The 16,398-nt window shown below is 43.7% G+C and overlaps 1 protein-coding gene across 1 annotated transcript; it reads left to right on the top strand.

The window, feature by feature from the left end:
- Positions 1-1,792: 1,792 nt before the first annotated feature.
- LOC140718270 (leucine-rich repeat-containing protein 38-like) lies at positions 1,793-15,596 on the top strand. The gene is made up of 2 exons (XM_073031784.1): positions 1,793-2,502; positions 15,191-15,596. Exons 1-2 carry the CDS (start codon positions 1,806-1,808, stop codon positions 15,433-15,435), a joined length of 942 nt encoding a protein of 313 aa, XP_072887885.1. The 5' UTR covers positions 1,793-1,805; the 3' UTR covers positions 15,436-15,596.
- Positions 15,597-16,398: the final 802 nt, after the last annotated feature.

Here is a 16,398-nt window from a genome sequence, read left to right as displayed (position 1 = left end):
TGGCATTATTATCAGACCACATGTGGCCCAGATGATTGGGTTCCTAGTAATGTTCAAAAACTGCATTTGGGCAAAAGTTTCCCAATCAATGTTCAAATAGCAAAACTTCCACATTTCTCACACCCCATCCATTATGTTACATGGCACCCTACTGTGGCTTATCATTCTGTGAAACTTCAACTTATTACATAGTGCATGTTTTTATTAGCTCTACATCAGGCAATAGGTTTATAAGGCTGATAATCTGAAACATATTAAATGGTTTATTTCAATGCCACATAATTGAGAAAGGACATTTCCCAGAGTGGAACATTAACTACTTCCAAATCGTCCTTCATCACGGCCGTAAATACTGAAAACACTGAAAATACTTTCTGGGTCAGACAGCCTGTATGGACAGAGAAATAGCTATTGCTTCAGGACAATAAGTTTCCTTTGGAACTGACCAAGTAGCAAGTTTTCTTCTCCCCATCAAGGCTCCTTGTTGAGAGTTCTCCTGGAAATTAGTTCATAATGAGAGGAAGTGTACGGTCAATATTTCAGGTCAAGGCCCTTCACCTGGACTGTGTTTTGTTGTCAGTACGCTGGGGTCACTGGTTTTTCATAATGCTCTTGTATGGTAAAGCAAGTCCCATCTCTCTCATTCAGAAAATTTCATAAGAACATAAGAAGCTAAAGAATAGGAGCAGGAGTCGGCCATCTGGCCTAGTTGAGCCTGCTCTGCCATTCAATAAGACCATGGCTGATCTGATCATGGACTCATCTCCACCTACCTGCCTTTTCCCCATAACCCTTAATTCCCCTACAATGCAAAAATCTATCTACCTCAATATATTTACTGAGGTAGCCTCCATTGCTTCATTGGGCAGAGAATTCCATAGATTTACCATGGTCTGGGAAAAGCAGTTCCTCCTCATCTCCCTCCTAAATCTACACCCCCGAATCTTGAGGCTATGACCCCTAGTTCTAGTTAACTTCCCTGCCCTCCACTCTCCAAGCCACCCACAACCGCCTCACACTTCCACAGTAGTGACACCACATTCATAGCTTTCACCAAATCACCAATCCCCCAGCTCCCTGATGTTAACGCAACCCGCCCCACAGCCTCACCCTTCCAAACTTCCTGATCTGCCTCTCTTTGCACTCCCTGACTGCTCACCAATTCCCCACCTTATTGGCCATGCAACTCCTGCTGTGGTCAGGGTGAAACCATTTCCCCCTCCTAGCCCAGATCGCCGTTCTCCAATTTGCCGAGCACCTACACTTGCTCTCTGTTCCCTTGAAGACAGCTTCTGCATTCAGTGACACAGGCACACACAACAACAGCCACATGCCACCACCTTTTACAGCACATACCAGTACCTAACCATGTTAAGTTGTCATCCTTTGTGAAATCTTTCTATGCATAAAGAGGCAGTAATATTGTTTACACTATTGCGATCACTACACTTAAAATGTACTTTATAGACTGAAAAGCTTCTTGAGGTTGTGAAGGGGTTAAACAAATGCAAGTCTTTATAACCTTTATTGGTGTTAATGAATACCCAGTATGATAGGCATAATATCCAGCAAAACCTTCTGGTAATTATTGTGCACATTATTTAGTAATGGGTGCACGTTACACCATTTAAATTATCAAGCGGGATACTAGAATCTGCTAATGCAGCCTTTTCCCTGGGGAATGGAAAGATCCACTGGATTTGCTGTTTTATTTCTCCTGACGGAAACTCCCAGTTCTCTCCTCCCCCAGCTCCCTGCGTTGGTGCTATTTGAGCTAAGCACTGCTATCCGATCTCACTCACACTATGCACAGCTGTTCAGTCTCTGCATTCCCTCAGCATGTCTCTGCCAACACAGCAGCCACGGTTCCAGTCTCCTCTGCCATGCACTCATGCTCTCAGCTCTGGGTCTTGCCTCTGGTCCTCCTCCTTCTGCCCTTGGGGTCAAGTTGCCCCAAAGGCTGTATCTGTAAAGACGCACATACCATAGACTGTAGGGACTCGGGACTCTCTGATCTGCCGACCGGCATCTTCCCTCTAGTTGTTAGGAAGCTCCTGATGAGCAACAACCAAATCCAGGAGATACCAGCTGACTTCTTCATGTACTATGGCGACCTGGTCTACCTAGACCTCAGCAACAACTCTCTATCCACCATCAGCAAAGGAACCTTCAGTACCACAAAACTGATCTACTTAGACCTGAGATACAACAACTTCTCCCAGCTGAGTCCTGGTGCCTTTAGCTCGGCACGCAGGCTGATCAGGCTACGACTGGGGAACAATCCAAACCTGGAGAAGGTGGACAAGGAAGCCTTCCAGAGTTTGAATGTCCTCCAAGTGTTGGAGCTGAACGACAATGCGCTGGAGATCTTGAGCGTCACGGCCCTCAGTTCCTTACCATCCCTTCGGACGCTGAGGCTAGAGGGAAACCCATGGCTCTGTAACTGTACGTTCGCTCATCTTTTCCTCTGGTTGAAAGACAATGCCGATGTTCTGCCCACAGGTTAGTGCTCATCACTGTCACTGCTTCCTGTACTGTTTAGAGTAAGTGAGCATCATCTTCAATGGCAGGGACTGAATAAATATTAAATATGATGAAAATTAATGTTTCTCAATCACATTTGAGTAAAGAGAAAAAAGGGAAAATACTGTATCTAGATATTAGAGTTGAAGTTTGGTCAGTTCTGCCAGGAATTAGGTGGAATGCTATGCTAAGTCTCTCACTTATCATTAAAGTTACTGCTCCTGACTGTTATGTAATGGCTCACAAGACCACGGATAGACAGGTTTGTCTATCTGTTCCGACTCTGGTGGAGCCCACACTCCAGCTGGGAGCCTGCAGGAAGAGGGAAGAAAGATAAATTACATTAGTATACACATTTATCAGATGAATAGTTATGTAAATTGGCAAGTAAAAGAAGTTAATCGGCAGGTTAGTATTTGCATGCTAGCATGCCCTGACCGAGAGGTTTTGATTACTAATAGATTGTCATTTTCAATGAAAAAAGAACAAGATCAATCCTCTTTACGCGTGAGTGATTGTGTGTGTGTGTGTGTGTGTGTGTGTGTGTGTGTGTGTGTGTGTGTGTGTGTGTGTGTGTGTGTGTGTGTGTGTGTGTGTGTGTGTGTGTTGTGGTGAGCTGGAAGAGAGAGCATCTGTCAGAATTGTTTAAGTCCAAGCTAATGATGTATTCTCCAAGAAGTCCTAGATAGACTGGCTAGCTCAGGGTTAAATAGATCAGCCAGGACTTTCAGGTTAAATCTATTTCTGCAGTGGATGGACCAATCCTATCAGGCAGTAAGGCTCAGCATCTCGGCACTAGAATGGCACTGGGAAGGATAAGGGTAGTGTTTAGATAGAGTACTTGGTCTTGCTTAGTTTTCATCTGCCCCAGTAGAGGAGTTAGTGTGTGGGAGTGAGAGAGAGGGTTAGAAAGAGTGAAAGAAAGAGAGAGGAAAAAGGGGCAGAGAGAGAGATGGAGAGTAAGGGAGAAAGAGGTGGAGAGAAAGAGGAATGAAGAGACAAAGAGAGAGAGAGAGAGAGAGAGAACACACAGAACGAAGATCTCCTCAAGATGAACTGTGATGCTTTCTTAGTTAAACAGCCTGCTTGCTCTCTCTACTGACGCTCACAAATAAAGAACGAGTGGCGTCAGATTATCTATCAGCATCCAAGTAAATGGGATCACCAGCTTCAGAAGGTCACCTGTACAGGGACAGGTACAGTGCTAGCTGCTCCCATATGATATAATTCGCAGAGGGCCTGTGCATATGTGTATCGTATCTGCATGTTTAACAATCCCGCACAACGTGGATCTACAGAAACTGCAGAGTGTGTCCTAGAGTGTCGAAGCTAGGTACTCTAAAGACTAGTATTAGTAAATAAAGAAATTGACTTGATATTAACCTTCTGGTGTAGCCTTTGAAGCCTTCAAAGTCAAATCAGAAATTAAGCAACAGTTTGGTAATACTTCTGGGCCCTGTAGCTGTTTTGTCTTCTAGAGAATATTGTCACAGTCGGAAAGACTCTCGGTCACTGCTGGATGTCGGCTGGCTGGTGGCACAATGGCATCAGCGCCAGACTCTGGAGCGAAGGCTCCCAAGTTCGAATCTAAGTCGGGCCACCCCCGAGCACGCTTTCCATCCGTGCCGGGTTGAGTGTCGAGTTGGCCACTCGGCCTCATTAAAACAAAACAGGGTCGAGTCAGGAACGTTCATATCATGACCCAGTTAATCCGAAACGAGACCAGTCCTGACACCAGGCTCCAGCCAAGAATGGCTGACTGTCTGGTGCGATGCTCTAAAAAATATTTTTAAAAGAATAAATAAAGACATGCTAGATGTGCACTTGGGGAGCCCATCCCAGCAACTTCCTGCACAATCAACAAAATGAAACTCAGGATTGTACATGATGACATACAAAAACTTTAATGGTACTTTTATTTTAAACTATAAACTTGAACCTTGATATCTGTAGAGTCCTGCTTGGACATTAATTGTCCCTCAGCAGCAATAGAATTGCACTCAGTGACCTGAGTTAAGGAAAAAATAAAACATCATCCTGCTCTTCACCATTATCTGTGTCTGTGTGTGAGTCTATGTGTGTCTGCGTGTCTATGTCTGTGTGAGTGTGTGTGTGAGTGAGTCTATGTGTGTCTGCGTGTGTGTGTGTGTGTGTGTGTGTATGTGTGTCTCTGTGTGTATGTCTGTGTGTGTGTGTGTCTGCGTGTCTATGTCTGTGTGAGTGTGTGTGTGTATGTTTGTGTCTGTATGTGTGTCTCTGTGTGTATGTCTGTGTGTGTATGCGTCTGTGTGTGTGTGTGTCTGTGTGTCTGTCTTTCTGTGTGTGTGTCTGTGTGTTTGTGTCTTGTGTGTGTGTCTGTGTGAGTGTGTGTGTGTCTGTGTGTCTGTGTCTTGTGTGTGTGTCTGTGTGAGTGTGTGTGTGTGTCTGTGTGAGTGAGTGTGTGTGTGTATGTGTGTGTCTGTGTGTGTGCGTGTGTGTATGTGTGTATGAGTGTGTGTGTCTGTGTGTGTGTGTCAGTGTGTGTGTGTCTGTGTCAGTGTGTGTCTGTGTGTGTGTCAGTGTGTGTGTGTGTGTGTGTGTATGTGTGTGTGTGTCTGTGTCAGTGTGTGTGTGTGTGTCTGTGTCTGTGTGTGCGTGTGTGTGTATGTGTGTGTGTGTGTCTGTGTCAGTGTGTCTGTGTGTTTGTGTCTTGTGTGTGTGTCTGTGTGAGTGAGTGTGTGTGTGTGTGTCTGTGTGAGTGAGTGTGTGTGTGTATGTGTGTGTCTGTGTGTGTGCGTGTGTGTATGTGTGTATGAGTGTGTGTGTCTGTGTGTGTGTGTCAGTGTGTGTGTGTCTGTGTCAGTGTGTGTTTGTGTGTGTGTCTGTGTCTGTGTGTGTGTGCGTGAGTGTGTATGTCTGTCTGTGTGTGTCAGTGTGTTTGTGTGTGTCTGTGTGTGTGTGTGTGTGTATGTGTGTGTGTGTCTGTGTCAGTGTGTGTGTGTGTGTCTGTGTGAGCGTGTGTGTGTATGTGCGTGTCTGTGTCTGTGTGTGCGTGTGTGTGTATGTGTGTGTGTGTGTCTGTGTCAGTGTGTCTGTGTGTCTGTGTCAGTGTGTGTGTGTGTGTGTGTGTGTGTCTGTGTCTGTGTGTGTGTGCGTGAGTGTGTGTGTCTGTCTGTGTCAGTGTGTGTGTGTGTGTGTGTGTGTGTGTGCGCGTGTGTATGTATGTGTGTCTGTGTCAGTGTGTGTGTGTGTGTGTGTGTGTGTGTCTGTGTGTGTATGTGTGTGTGAGTGATTGCTTTACCGCACAGTAAGAGGTTTGATTGACTTGGCCCATCAAGTCAATGCCAGCTCTCAAAACATTCCCAGCAGTCCCATTTCCTCCTTTAATTTTTACAGACTCTTCCCCTCACAAGCCTATTACTCCCACCCCAATTCTCTACCACCCACCCACAAGGGGTAATCTAATTTAAAGTTCTCAATTAACCTAACAGCCAGGAACTTGAAATGTGGGAGTGTGGTGTTTGATAGAAATTCACTGTTAAACTGTAAAGCAGGGGGTTCCTAACCTTTTCATGCCATGGAGCCTTACCATTAAGCAAGCGGGCCGTGGTCTCCAGGTTGCTGGAGAGCAACTACTAGTTGCTCAGCCTGCCTTAGCCCGTAAAGGGTGAGTCATGGTGTATCAATAAGTCAGCAGGCAAGTGAGAGATGTGGAGAAAATTAAAGAAGAAGTGGATTTGTTTTATATGGATGTGAAACTGGATAAGAGAATATGGGATCCAGTATGTTTCCTGGTTGCTAAATAATATGCCTGTAATTGGTGCCACCACCCAGTCTTCATACAGCCACACTCTAACCCTTCACTCTGTTCACCACTTGCCCTAAATAAGACTGTTTTACCTCAGAAATCTTTGGTGTTCCCAGTTGGGATAAAGCTGGAGCAGCTGGAGTGGGAAGTTGGCATTGGTGAAATCCCTGTATGGCCTACCGTGAGGGCTGGTGGTCGATGCCATTTTTGGCTCTGGTTACTGATGAAGAGTAAGGGGACTGGGATGATGGAAATTCTGTCGGTGACATTGATGGACGGTAACTTGACAACACGGCAGGCACTGAATCAACCGGCTAATGCGCTTTCAGTGGAGAAAGATAAAACACAGAGCAGGCCGCAGTTCAGATCAAACCTGAGATCCTCCTGCCTCAGCTAGTTGTTGCTTGAGACATTCAACCAAGGGAGTTATAACACAAGCCTGACATCCATGTTTTCCAGTAGGAAAGTTTCAAAAGTGACCAGAAGCAAAGATGCATCAGACCCCTATCGTCTTGAATGGAGGTGAAAAAAACTTACATAGCAGAACAGATTGAAACTGAAAATTGCAAAAAACCTGTTGATTTGCTCAATTGTTTGCTGTTCCACTGCCTTGTTGTAGCCACACAAAACACAAATAAGTTCGCATGATCTATTTGTAACTACACTGAGTTGTTTGTCCTCACCTTTCAGACATAGGCCCTTTGATCTACCAATATCACCCCTACTTTTTTTCTCCAACTGAAAGTTAACTTGTTTTTTTCTCTCTTTCCTGTTCAACCAAAAGGTCTAGCACCTGAACTGTTAACGCTCGCTCCTTCTGCAAAAGCTGCCAAATGTTCCTATTATAAAGTAGAAATTCAGTGGACGGTAAATTGTAATTTCTAAAAAAAAGCAAAATGTGATAATGGCAAAAAGAGAACATTTATCTTGTCTAGACCACAGATGGTAGGGAACAATATGATAATAACCATATTTGCCAAACAGTTAATGGATTAGATTAGTGAAAATATGGTCAATTAATTCGATGGAAGCAAACTCAAGGGCAGTTTACAGTCAAAACAACCAGACAAGGTTTTCTATAAAAGGATAAATGACGTTATTGTTTTTTTTTAACGTTGATCAGGATGAGGATGTTAAGGCTGGGTATTTGTGTTACACTTGCACATTCACCTCCTCCCTCACCTCCATTCAGGGCCCCAAACAACCCTTCCACATGAGGCAACACTTCACCGGCCAGTCTGCTGGGGTCATCTATAGTGTCCGGATCTCCAGAGGTGGCCTCCTCTACGCTGGTGAGACCGTGGTAAACTGGGGGGGGGCTCCGCTTCATCGAGCACCTCTGCTCCGTTCGCCAAAAGCAAAACTTCCTGGTGGCCAAACATTTTAATTCTCATTGCCATTCCCGTTCCAACATGTCGGTCCGTGGCCTCCTCTTGTGCCACGGTGAGGCCACCCTCAGGACGGGGGAGTAACACCTTATATTCCATCTAGGTAGCCTCCAACCTGATGGCTTGAGTATCGATTTCCCCTTCCAGCAACAAAATATCCCTTCCCCTCCCCTTTTCTTCAATTCCCAACTCTGACCTTGTCCCTCTATCACCTCCCCCTGGATCGGCTCCTCCTTCCCTTTCTCCCTGGTCCACTCTCCTCTCCAGCCCTTTATCTTTCCAACCCATCTGGCTTCACCTATTACCTTCTAGCTATCCTCCTTCCCTTCACCCCCACTGTCTATTTATTCTGGCATCTTACCACTTCCTTTCCAGTCTTGAAGAAGGGCCTTGGTTTATTTTGAAACATCAACTGTTTATTGAATTCCATAGATGCTACCAACTCTGCCGTCTCCCTACAACACCTTCAATGGCTGCTGTTGGCAACTAATATCACAGAGCATAGAGAATCAAAGAGGAATAGAGCAGAGAAACAGGCCATTCAGCCCACTGAGATCATACTAACCATCATCCAACAGACGTTTAACTTAATAGGAGAGTTACCAGACAAAACCTGTTACACAGTCACATAATGAGATGATCGGACATGTGAATGGCAAAAAGGAGGCTGATCATTTTCTAAAAGGCGAAGGGAGAGGAAGAAAGATCACAGTGAAATTCCGGATCATAAATGTAACTGGAATAGGAATATTATCATCACTGTACCGGAATACAGTGAAAGGGTTGTCTTGCATACTGTTGACACAGGTAACATCATTACACGGTGCACCGAGGTAGAAGAGGGTAAAACAATAACCAAGCCCGGTCAGTATGGATTGGCAGTAACATCGCCTCCACAATCAGCATCAGTGTAGGAGCACCTCAGGTTTGTGTGCTTAGCCCCTGTGTTGAAAGCGTTGTGACTGTCACGTGGCAGCACTGCCCACTACCTGGTCGGAAGACACGCCACCTGCCAATCAAAGTTCGACCCCTCCTCACCCATCAATGCACACCTTACCATTGGCCCCTTTAATTAGCCTTGTGCTGGGGCAATTGGCCTTTGTAATCAGCTTAACTCTGTTGGGACCGAGCCACTGACCCCCCCTGCGTTGGACTCTCCAGCCCTCCTGCATTAAAAGGGTGCCACATGTGCTGGGCTCTCCCTCTTTGCCATCTCCAAGGGACCACCCTGCTTCACTCTAGGCTGAGAACCATGGAACAGCACTGGAGAAATTGTTGGTGAGCTGTGCATTGAATATGGTTGGAGCCTAGGGATGGCGGGTATCATACTGACTCTGTGTGTGTGTGTGTGTGTGTGTGTGTGTGTGTGTGTGTGTGTGTGTGTGTGTGTGTGTGTGTGTGTGTGTGTGTGTGTGTGTGTGTGTGTGTGTGTGTGTGTGTGTACAGGTACTTTGTTCCCACACAATTTTCCCACATTCGTTAATTGTCTGTGTGTGCTCTATTGCCGATCCGACTTTTCCCACGACTGCTGTAAATTGTGCACGTGTGCATGCTGTTCCTGTGGCCATTTTCCCACATTTGCCTTCTGTAAATAAAATCCTTTATTACCAAGACTGTGTGTCCAGAGTCCTTGCCTTTGAGACCCACCGGATCTGTTTCCTCACTTCCAACAGCCCCCTGCATTACTCAGTTTACACCCGCGACTGGGTGGCTAGGTACAGCTCCTGTGCCATATTTAGGTTTGCTAACAGCACAACTGTTGTTGGCCGAATCAAATGTGGTGGCGAAATGGCATAGAGGAAGGAGACGGAAAATCCGGCTGAATGGTGCTGTGACAACCTCTCACTCAACATCAGAGCAAACAAAGAGCTGATTACCGACTACAGGAGCAGGAATATGGAGGACCATGAGCCAGTCCCCATTAGGGATTCAGAGGTGTAGAGGGTCAGTACTTTTAAATTCCTTGGCGTTATCATACGAGGGGATCGGTGCTAGGACAAGCACATAGGAGTCATCCTAAAGGCATAACAGCACCTCAGCGTCCTTAGAAGTGGCGAGCAGATGCACAGTGCAGAGGGTCCTAATTGGTTGCATCACAGCCTGGTATGTAAGCACGAATGCCCAGGAATGGAAAAATCTAGAGAAAGTGGAGAATACAGCCTAATCCATCACAGGTGAAGCACTCCCCACCGTTGAGTCAATTTACAAGACACACTTCCACAAGAAGACAGCATCCATCACCGATCATCCAGGCCACGCTCTCTTCTCGCTGCAACCATCAGGTCCCACACGACCACGTTTTGGAAAAGTCAATACCCTACACCAATCCTGAATGGACTTGGATAACGTCACTCACCACAGTTTTGAACTGATTCTATAACCTATGGACTCACTTTGAAGGACTTTACGACTCACGTTCTCAGTGTTGTCTTTATACTTGCATAATTTGTCTTCTTTTGCACATTGGTTATTTGCTAGTTTTTATGTATTGTTTTTGTAAACTCTATTGTATTTCTTTATTTTTTATGTAAATGCAAGAAAATGGATATCAAGGTATGATAAAATAAATGTAATTTGATAAAAAAATTTAATTTGAAAGAAGAATAAAGTGTAAAGGCTACAGAGAAATGTAATACAAGTAAAGAATAAGGTGGAAGATTATAACTGTGTACAAGAAGGACCACAGTCACTCTGCTTCCTGAGGAGACTGAGTACGTGCAGGCCTCTGCTTCACATGTTCTACCAGTCTGTTGTCGCCAGTGCAAACTTCTATGCGGTGGTGTGTTGAAGCAATGGCATCAACACGGGTGATGCCAACAGGCTCAATAAACTGATTAGAAAGGCTGGCTCTGTTATAGGAGTCAAACTGGAGGCTGTGGTAGAACAAAGGACCTGCCGGGAAATCCTGGCAATTCCAAACAATGTTTCTCACCCTCTGCATGCCACCTTGGCTGAACAGAGGAGCACTTTTCGTAATAGACTAAGACAACTGCAGTGCTCCAAAGAGCGCCATATGAGGTCATCCTACCCTTGGCCATTGGGCTCTATGATGAGTCAATCTATACTCGGGAAGTGATGACACCCTCCAGTTAGACTGTTTGAGGTAAGTCAAGTCAAGTCACTTTTATTGTCATTTCGACCATAACTGCTGGTACAGTACACAGTGAAAATGAGACAATGTTTTTCAGGACCATGGTGTTACATGACACAGTACAAAAACTAGACTGAACTACGTAAAAAAAACAACACAGAGAAAGCTACACTAGACTACAGACCTACACAGGACTGCGTAAAGTGCACAAAACAGTGCAGGCATTACAATAAGTAATAAACAGGACAATAGGGCAGTAAGGTGTCAGTCCAGGCTCTGGGTATTGAGGAGTCTGATAGCTTGGGGGAAGAAACTGCTACATAGTCTGGTCGTGAGAGCCCAAATGTTTATTTTTTTTATTCTTTCTTACTTCTCTTCTAATATTTTTATACCTGTGCACTTGTAATGCTACCGTGAAGCAGTCATTTCCTTTGGCATCGATAAAGAATCTATCTGTCTATCTATCTACAATGTAGTAGACAACAATTCAACTTACTGTACCAGAGAACTATTTTATAGTCTTATAACAGTGCCTAATGGCTAGCAACTTTGGAACAATTTAAAATCAAGCAATGGGCAAGAGGTCAAAATTCAAGGTCACAGGAACATAGATGAAATTTCAACAAGTAGGGACTACAAGAAGGGATTTGAAAAGAAGAATGAAAAGTCACTGCTAACCAGGAGCCAGTGCAAGTTAATAAACAGGAGCGAAGTTGACAGGACGCAAAACAAGTCCGTGCACATGAGAAACAAAGTTCTACGTGACACTGTGTTTATGGAAATTAGCCAGGAGAGTTTTGCAGTTGCTATTACCAGACAGAACAATGAATGAGGGGGAGGGTTTCTGCAGCAGATAAGGACAAAGGCAACATCATGGTGAAGAAAGTGGACAATGATGGAACAAATATGAGTCACCTCTAAAGTGAAACCAGGATATCCGGTGTGGGTCTGATGCTTTTGCTGAGGAAGGTGGAGGGGAAGGGGAGGTTTGATGCTTTTTCTGAGGAAGGTGGAGGGGAAGGGGAGGTTTGATGCTTTTGCTGAGGAAGGTGGAGGGGAAGGGGAGGTTTGATGCTTTTGCTGAGGAAGGTGGAGGGGAGGGGGAGGGTTGATGCTTTTTCTGAGGAAGGTGGAGGGGAGGGGGAGGGTTGATGCTTTTGCTGAAGAAGGTGGAGGGGAAGGGGAGGTTTGATGCTCTTGCTGAGGAAGGTGGAGGGGAGGGGAAGGGTTGATGCTTTGCTGCTGCTTGTGCATGGGAGGGGGGGTCTTTGGGGTTCTAACATTTCCTGTCATTCATTCATTGGGGTTTTTCTTCTGTTTCGTGGATGTCTGTGGAGAGGAAGAATTTCAGGTTGTATACTGTACACATTTTCTGATATTAAATGGAACTATTAAATGGGTACCCTTGGTTGTCATCTGCTAAACTTTAGAAAAGTGAGAGGACATTGAACTGAAATATATAAAACCCTACGTGTTCTTGACAAAGTGGATTTGAAGAGGTTATTTCCCCTTGTTTGAGAACCTAGGATTGATGGCACTGTTTAAAAATAGAGCATTGCCTATTTCAAATAGAGTTGAGACGTATTTTTCTAGGTGTGTGAGACTTTTCATGTCTCTCCCTCAAAAGGTCTGGAAGCAGAGTTTATGAATATTTTAAAGACAGAGTTAGGTAGATTTGTGATAAGCAAGGAATGGAAGGTTAGTGCTCAGGCTACAGTAGGCCAGCCAATGTCACATTGAAATGTGGAACAGGGACAAGCGATGAGGTGACATATCGCTGCTTTTAGTTCAGACGTTCAGGGTCAAATATGTTGTGAATAGATTTCTTCGGTTTCAGATAGACACCAGGGAGAAGGATAGATGACCAGGGGACACTGCTAGAGACGGAAGACAATTAATTTGATCTTCTCAGTATTTTATTGGGGAAAGCTGTTGAATCTACAATAGTTTTTGTTGGACAAGTAGCGTGACAAATCGAGATGGCGGAGGGGTCAGAAGAGGTAGTGCTGGGCATCCTCTGTGTACATGTGGAAATTATTGGAGTAGACCACGTTGCAATTCTCATAGTATTTTTCTACAAAACCTCTGGGCAGCTGCAGTGTGCAACCTCAACTAGTCAATGGAATATGTCAGTGAAAATATAACAGATTTTGTCAGAAAATATGAATATTCAGACTCTGAGATCGAGCATCTGCAGAATCTCTGGTGCTTGAGATAGAGAAGTAACATATTCATTCTTGATACACGGTGGTAGTCCAATATTCTCTTTTGTCATGTTTGGTTGCAAGTATTGTGAAGGTGCCGGAAGGCTTCAAAAATTCCTAACCCCTATCTACATCAAGCATGCCCACTTCATTGGCAAATCATTGCAACCATAGAAACCATCACTTTCAGATCACTCCTGTAGTACAAGATGAGGTGACAGATTTAATCATCTGAAAAAGACTTCTCCTGTTTCCACGCTCCAAATGTTTGAGGCATTTAATGATGTGAACAATGGACTGACTTATTTTCCATGAATGCGATTGTCCTCAGCCCTGCCTTGTGTGCTCACGTTGGAATAGTACGGAAATAGATTTAGGTAAGGATCAATCAACACTTTCTGCAGCCTCACATTCAGTGAATAAGTTATCTTTAACCCCTAATGTACAGATGCCAATGGAGGGAGCTTTTCCTGGTATCTATGTGACACAGCCCAGTCGTGGCTCTTAGTTATAAGAAATGAAGACTGTAATTCTTGCTTAATGATGATGTGGTATTGGCATTGACAGGAGATAGGTGTCTACTTGCAAAGACCATTGAAAAAAAATTCTCTTTTCTGCTAAGTAGTAAGAAGTCACAGGAACATGGGAACAGGATCGGAAAGATTCACTTTAGACCTCAAACCTCTTCTGTCATTTATTATATTTGCCTGTTCTCCATCTCCCTCTGGTGCTCCCCTCCCCTTTCTTTCTCCCTAGATCTCCCGTCCCATGATCCTTTCCCTTCTCCAGCTCTGTACCCCTTTTGCCAATCACCTTTCCAGCTATTGGCTTCAGCCCACCCCCTCCGGTCTTCTCCAATCATTTCAGATCTCCTCCTCCCCCTCCTACTTTCAAATCTCTTACTATCTTTTATTTCAGTTAGTCCTGACAAAGGGTCTCGGCCCGAAACGTCGACAGTTGCTGCCTTGGCCTATAGATCAATGGGCCTATAGATGCTGCCTGGCCTGCTGCGTTCCACCAGCATTTTCTGTGTGTTGCTTGAATTTCCAGCATCTACAGATTTCCTCGTATTTATTATTTTGTGACTGTTTTAGCTAAACCAACAATCGGGGGCAAGTGCAGGGCCCACCTACCTTTCTTTTTCAATCTTTTTATTAGTATTAATAATATTATGAACAAAATACAATTGATATATTAATAAAGGGATTACAAACATACAAATTCCCATTGCACATGAAAGAATACATAAGCAATGATTACAGTATAAATGAGTTTTCCCAAAACATGAACCATACAGTATATGTATGAACAAGGTAAATCTAGATATTTCATAATATATGATATAAAAAAAACAGAAAAAAGAAAAAAAGTTTGCAAAATTGACTAAACTACTAATCTAATAGCTAATGAAGAAGAAAAAAGAAACAAAAAAGAAAAAAAAGGGCTGTTTATAATATCTCACAAGAATACATAATCATCAGTGTCGTCAACTCCGATCCTCTCAACATAAGTAAGATTAAAGCTGGAAAATCCAATAAGCTTGGAACAGGGTCATATTACATCATATGAAAATATTGAATAAATGGTCTCCATATCTTTTCAAATTTAATAGAAGTATCGAATACACCACTTCTAATTTTTTCTAAATTTAAACATAACATAGTTTGAGAAAGCCAATGAAATACAGTGGGAGGATTAATTTCCTTCCAATTCAACAAAATAGATCTTCTAGCCATCAAAGTGAGAAATGCAATCATTCGACAGGCGGAAGGAGATAAATGAAGTGAGTCCATCATCGGTAAACCAAAAATTGCGGTAATAGGATGGGGTTGTAAATCGATGTTCAATACCGCAGAGGTAATATCAAAAATATCTTTCCAATATTTTTTCAAAAGCGGACATGACCAAAACATATGAGTTAAAGATGCGATTTCAAATTGACATCTATCACAAATAGGGTTTATATAAGAATAAAAATGAGCTAATTTATCCTTGGACATATGGGCCCTATGTACGACCTTAAATTGTATTAATGAATGTTTGGCACATATAGATGATGTATTAACTAATTGAAGAATTCTATCCCAATTCTCAATAGAGGGCCCACCTACCTAATCCTGGGCATGTTAGAAGGGACAAAAGTTTGACTGGCTACCTGGTCTTATGTATAAGATTAATTTGTGCTAATTCCTTCAAGGCTTCGGCGCGATCCAGTGCTCCTTGCCCAGGGATAGGAGGAAGATCACCCTCAATGAGTTATCCGACAACAGCTTCAACGAGTGCGAGTACTCCCTGACTCTGACTGACTACCTGATCATCTTCTTCTCTGGCGTCTGCGTCTCCATCACCGCCATTACCACAAGCTTCTTCTTGGCCAACATCGCGCAGTGCTTCCAGAGACTGGGATTATTCAAGGGCAATGACGAGGAAGAGGATTATTAACGGCGAGAAGCAGACACCAAAAAAAAAATGGATCATCCTGATTTTTCTCAAGTATTTCATTTCAAAAGAAATGTTTTCTACTTAAATATGAAGTTGCATATTAAAATGTAATTTTTGCCTCTGTGGGAGAACTGAAATATTAAAATGATTTTGTTTTTTAATTAGGTTTGCAAGACTTATCACTTATATTACAATGAATACAGGGTCAAGAGGAAATCGTTCAACTTCAAGCCAGCTATAAAGGAACAGAAGGACCCTGATGGGCCCTTCCTGTCATTATCAGGAGCAGGAGGCCATTCAGCCTCAAACGCATTTTCCTCCATTCAGTTAGTTTTGGCTTGATGGTACATTAACTCCAACTATCTGCTCTGAATGCTTTTAACTAAAGAAATACAGGTAAACGTTTTGACTCCCACTTCTGGAATTTACAAGGCTGTGAGGCCGAAGTGAGGAAAGCTTACAAAAAGCTCATCTTTTAGTTACGAATAAATGTTGTCTTTGTGTTTGGGTGACAGAACCAGCTCAGTTTGTAGTCTCAAGGACATCAGCCTGAATTTGAGCTCTCGGTTGATACTTATGCCCTATCTCAAGCAGATGAGTAATGGGCAGCCTCTCCTCCATCTGGTATCTGAGAAAAACCCCATCCATGGTCATCTGGCCTCTTTAAAAACAAGGAGGAACATCTGCTGGAAGTAATGACATTACTTGGAGAAAAATGGGATTGTACCCCTTAAGGCAAAGACAGAGAGAAATTACTGATAGTTGTCCCAAGTGCACAACCCAGGCTGTGCAAAGCCACTGCTCCACCAGCAAGAACAAGGCCAGCCGGAACAAGGGAACACAACTACCTATAGGGTCCTCCCAAGCTGCATACCATCTTCAATGGGTTTAATCAGGACACTTTCACTTAAAGCACCTACATTTAAAAAACTCCAATGCTCCCAGAGATGGTTTCCTTCCCCT

The sequence above is a fragment of the Hemitrygon akajei genome, chromosome 29 (assembly GCF_048418815.1).
Source record: "Hemitrygon akajei chromosome 29, sHemAka1.3, whole genome shotgun sequence".
Taxonomy (NCBI): domain Eukaryota; kingdom Metazoa; phylum Chordata; class Chondrichthyes; order Myliobatiformes; family Dasyatidae; genus Hemitrygon; species Hemitrygon akajei.
The sequence above is the reverse complement of the archived record's forward strand: the minus strand, read 5'-3'. Positions and strand labels throughout refer to the sequence as shown.

Excerpts from the sequence above, each read along its gene's own strand:
- LOC140718270 (XM_073031784.1), top strand. The coding sequence starts at position 1,806 with ATGCACAGCTGTTCAGTCTCTGCATTCCCTCAGCATGTCTCTGCCAAC. Across the intron at positions 2,503-15,190 it reads TGCCGATGTTCTGCCCACAG|GCTTCGGCGCGATCCAGTGC; the intron begins GTTAGTGCTCAT and ends AATTCCTTCAAG.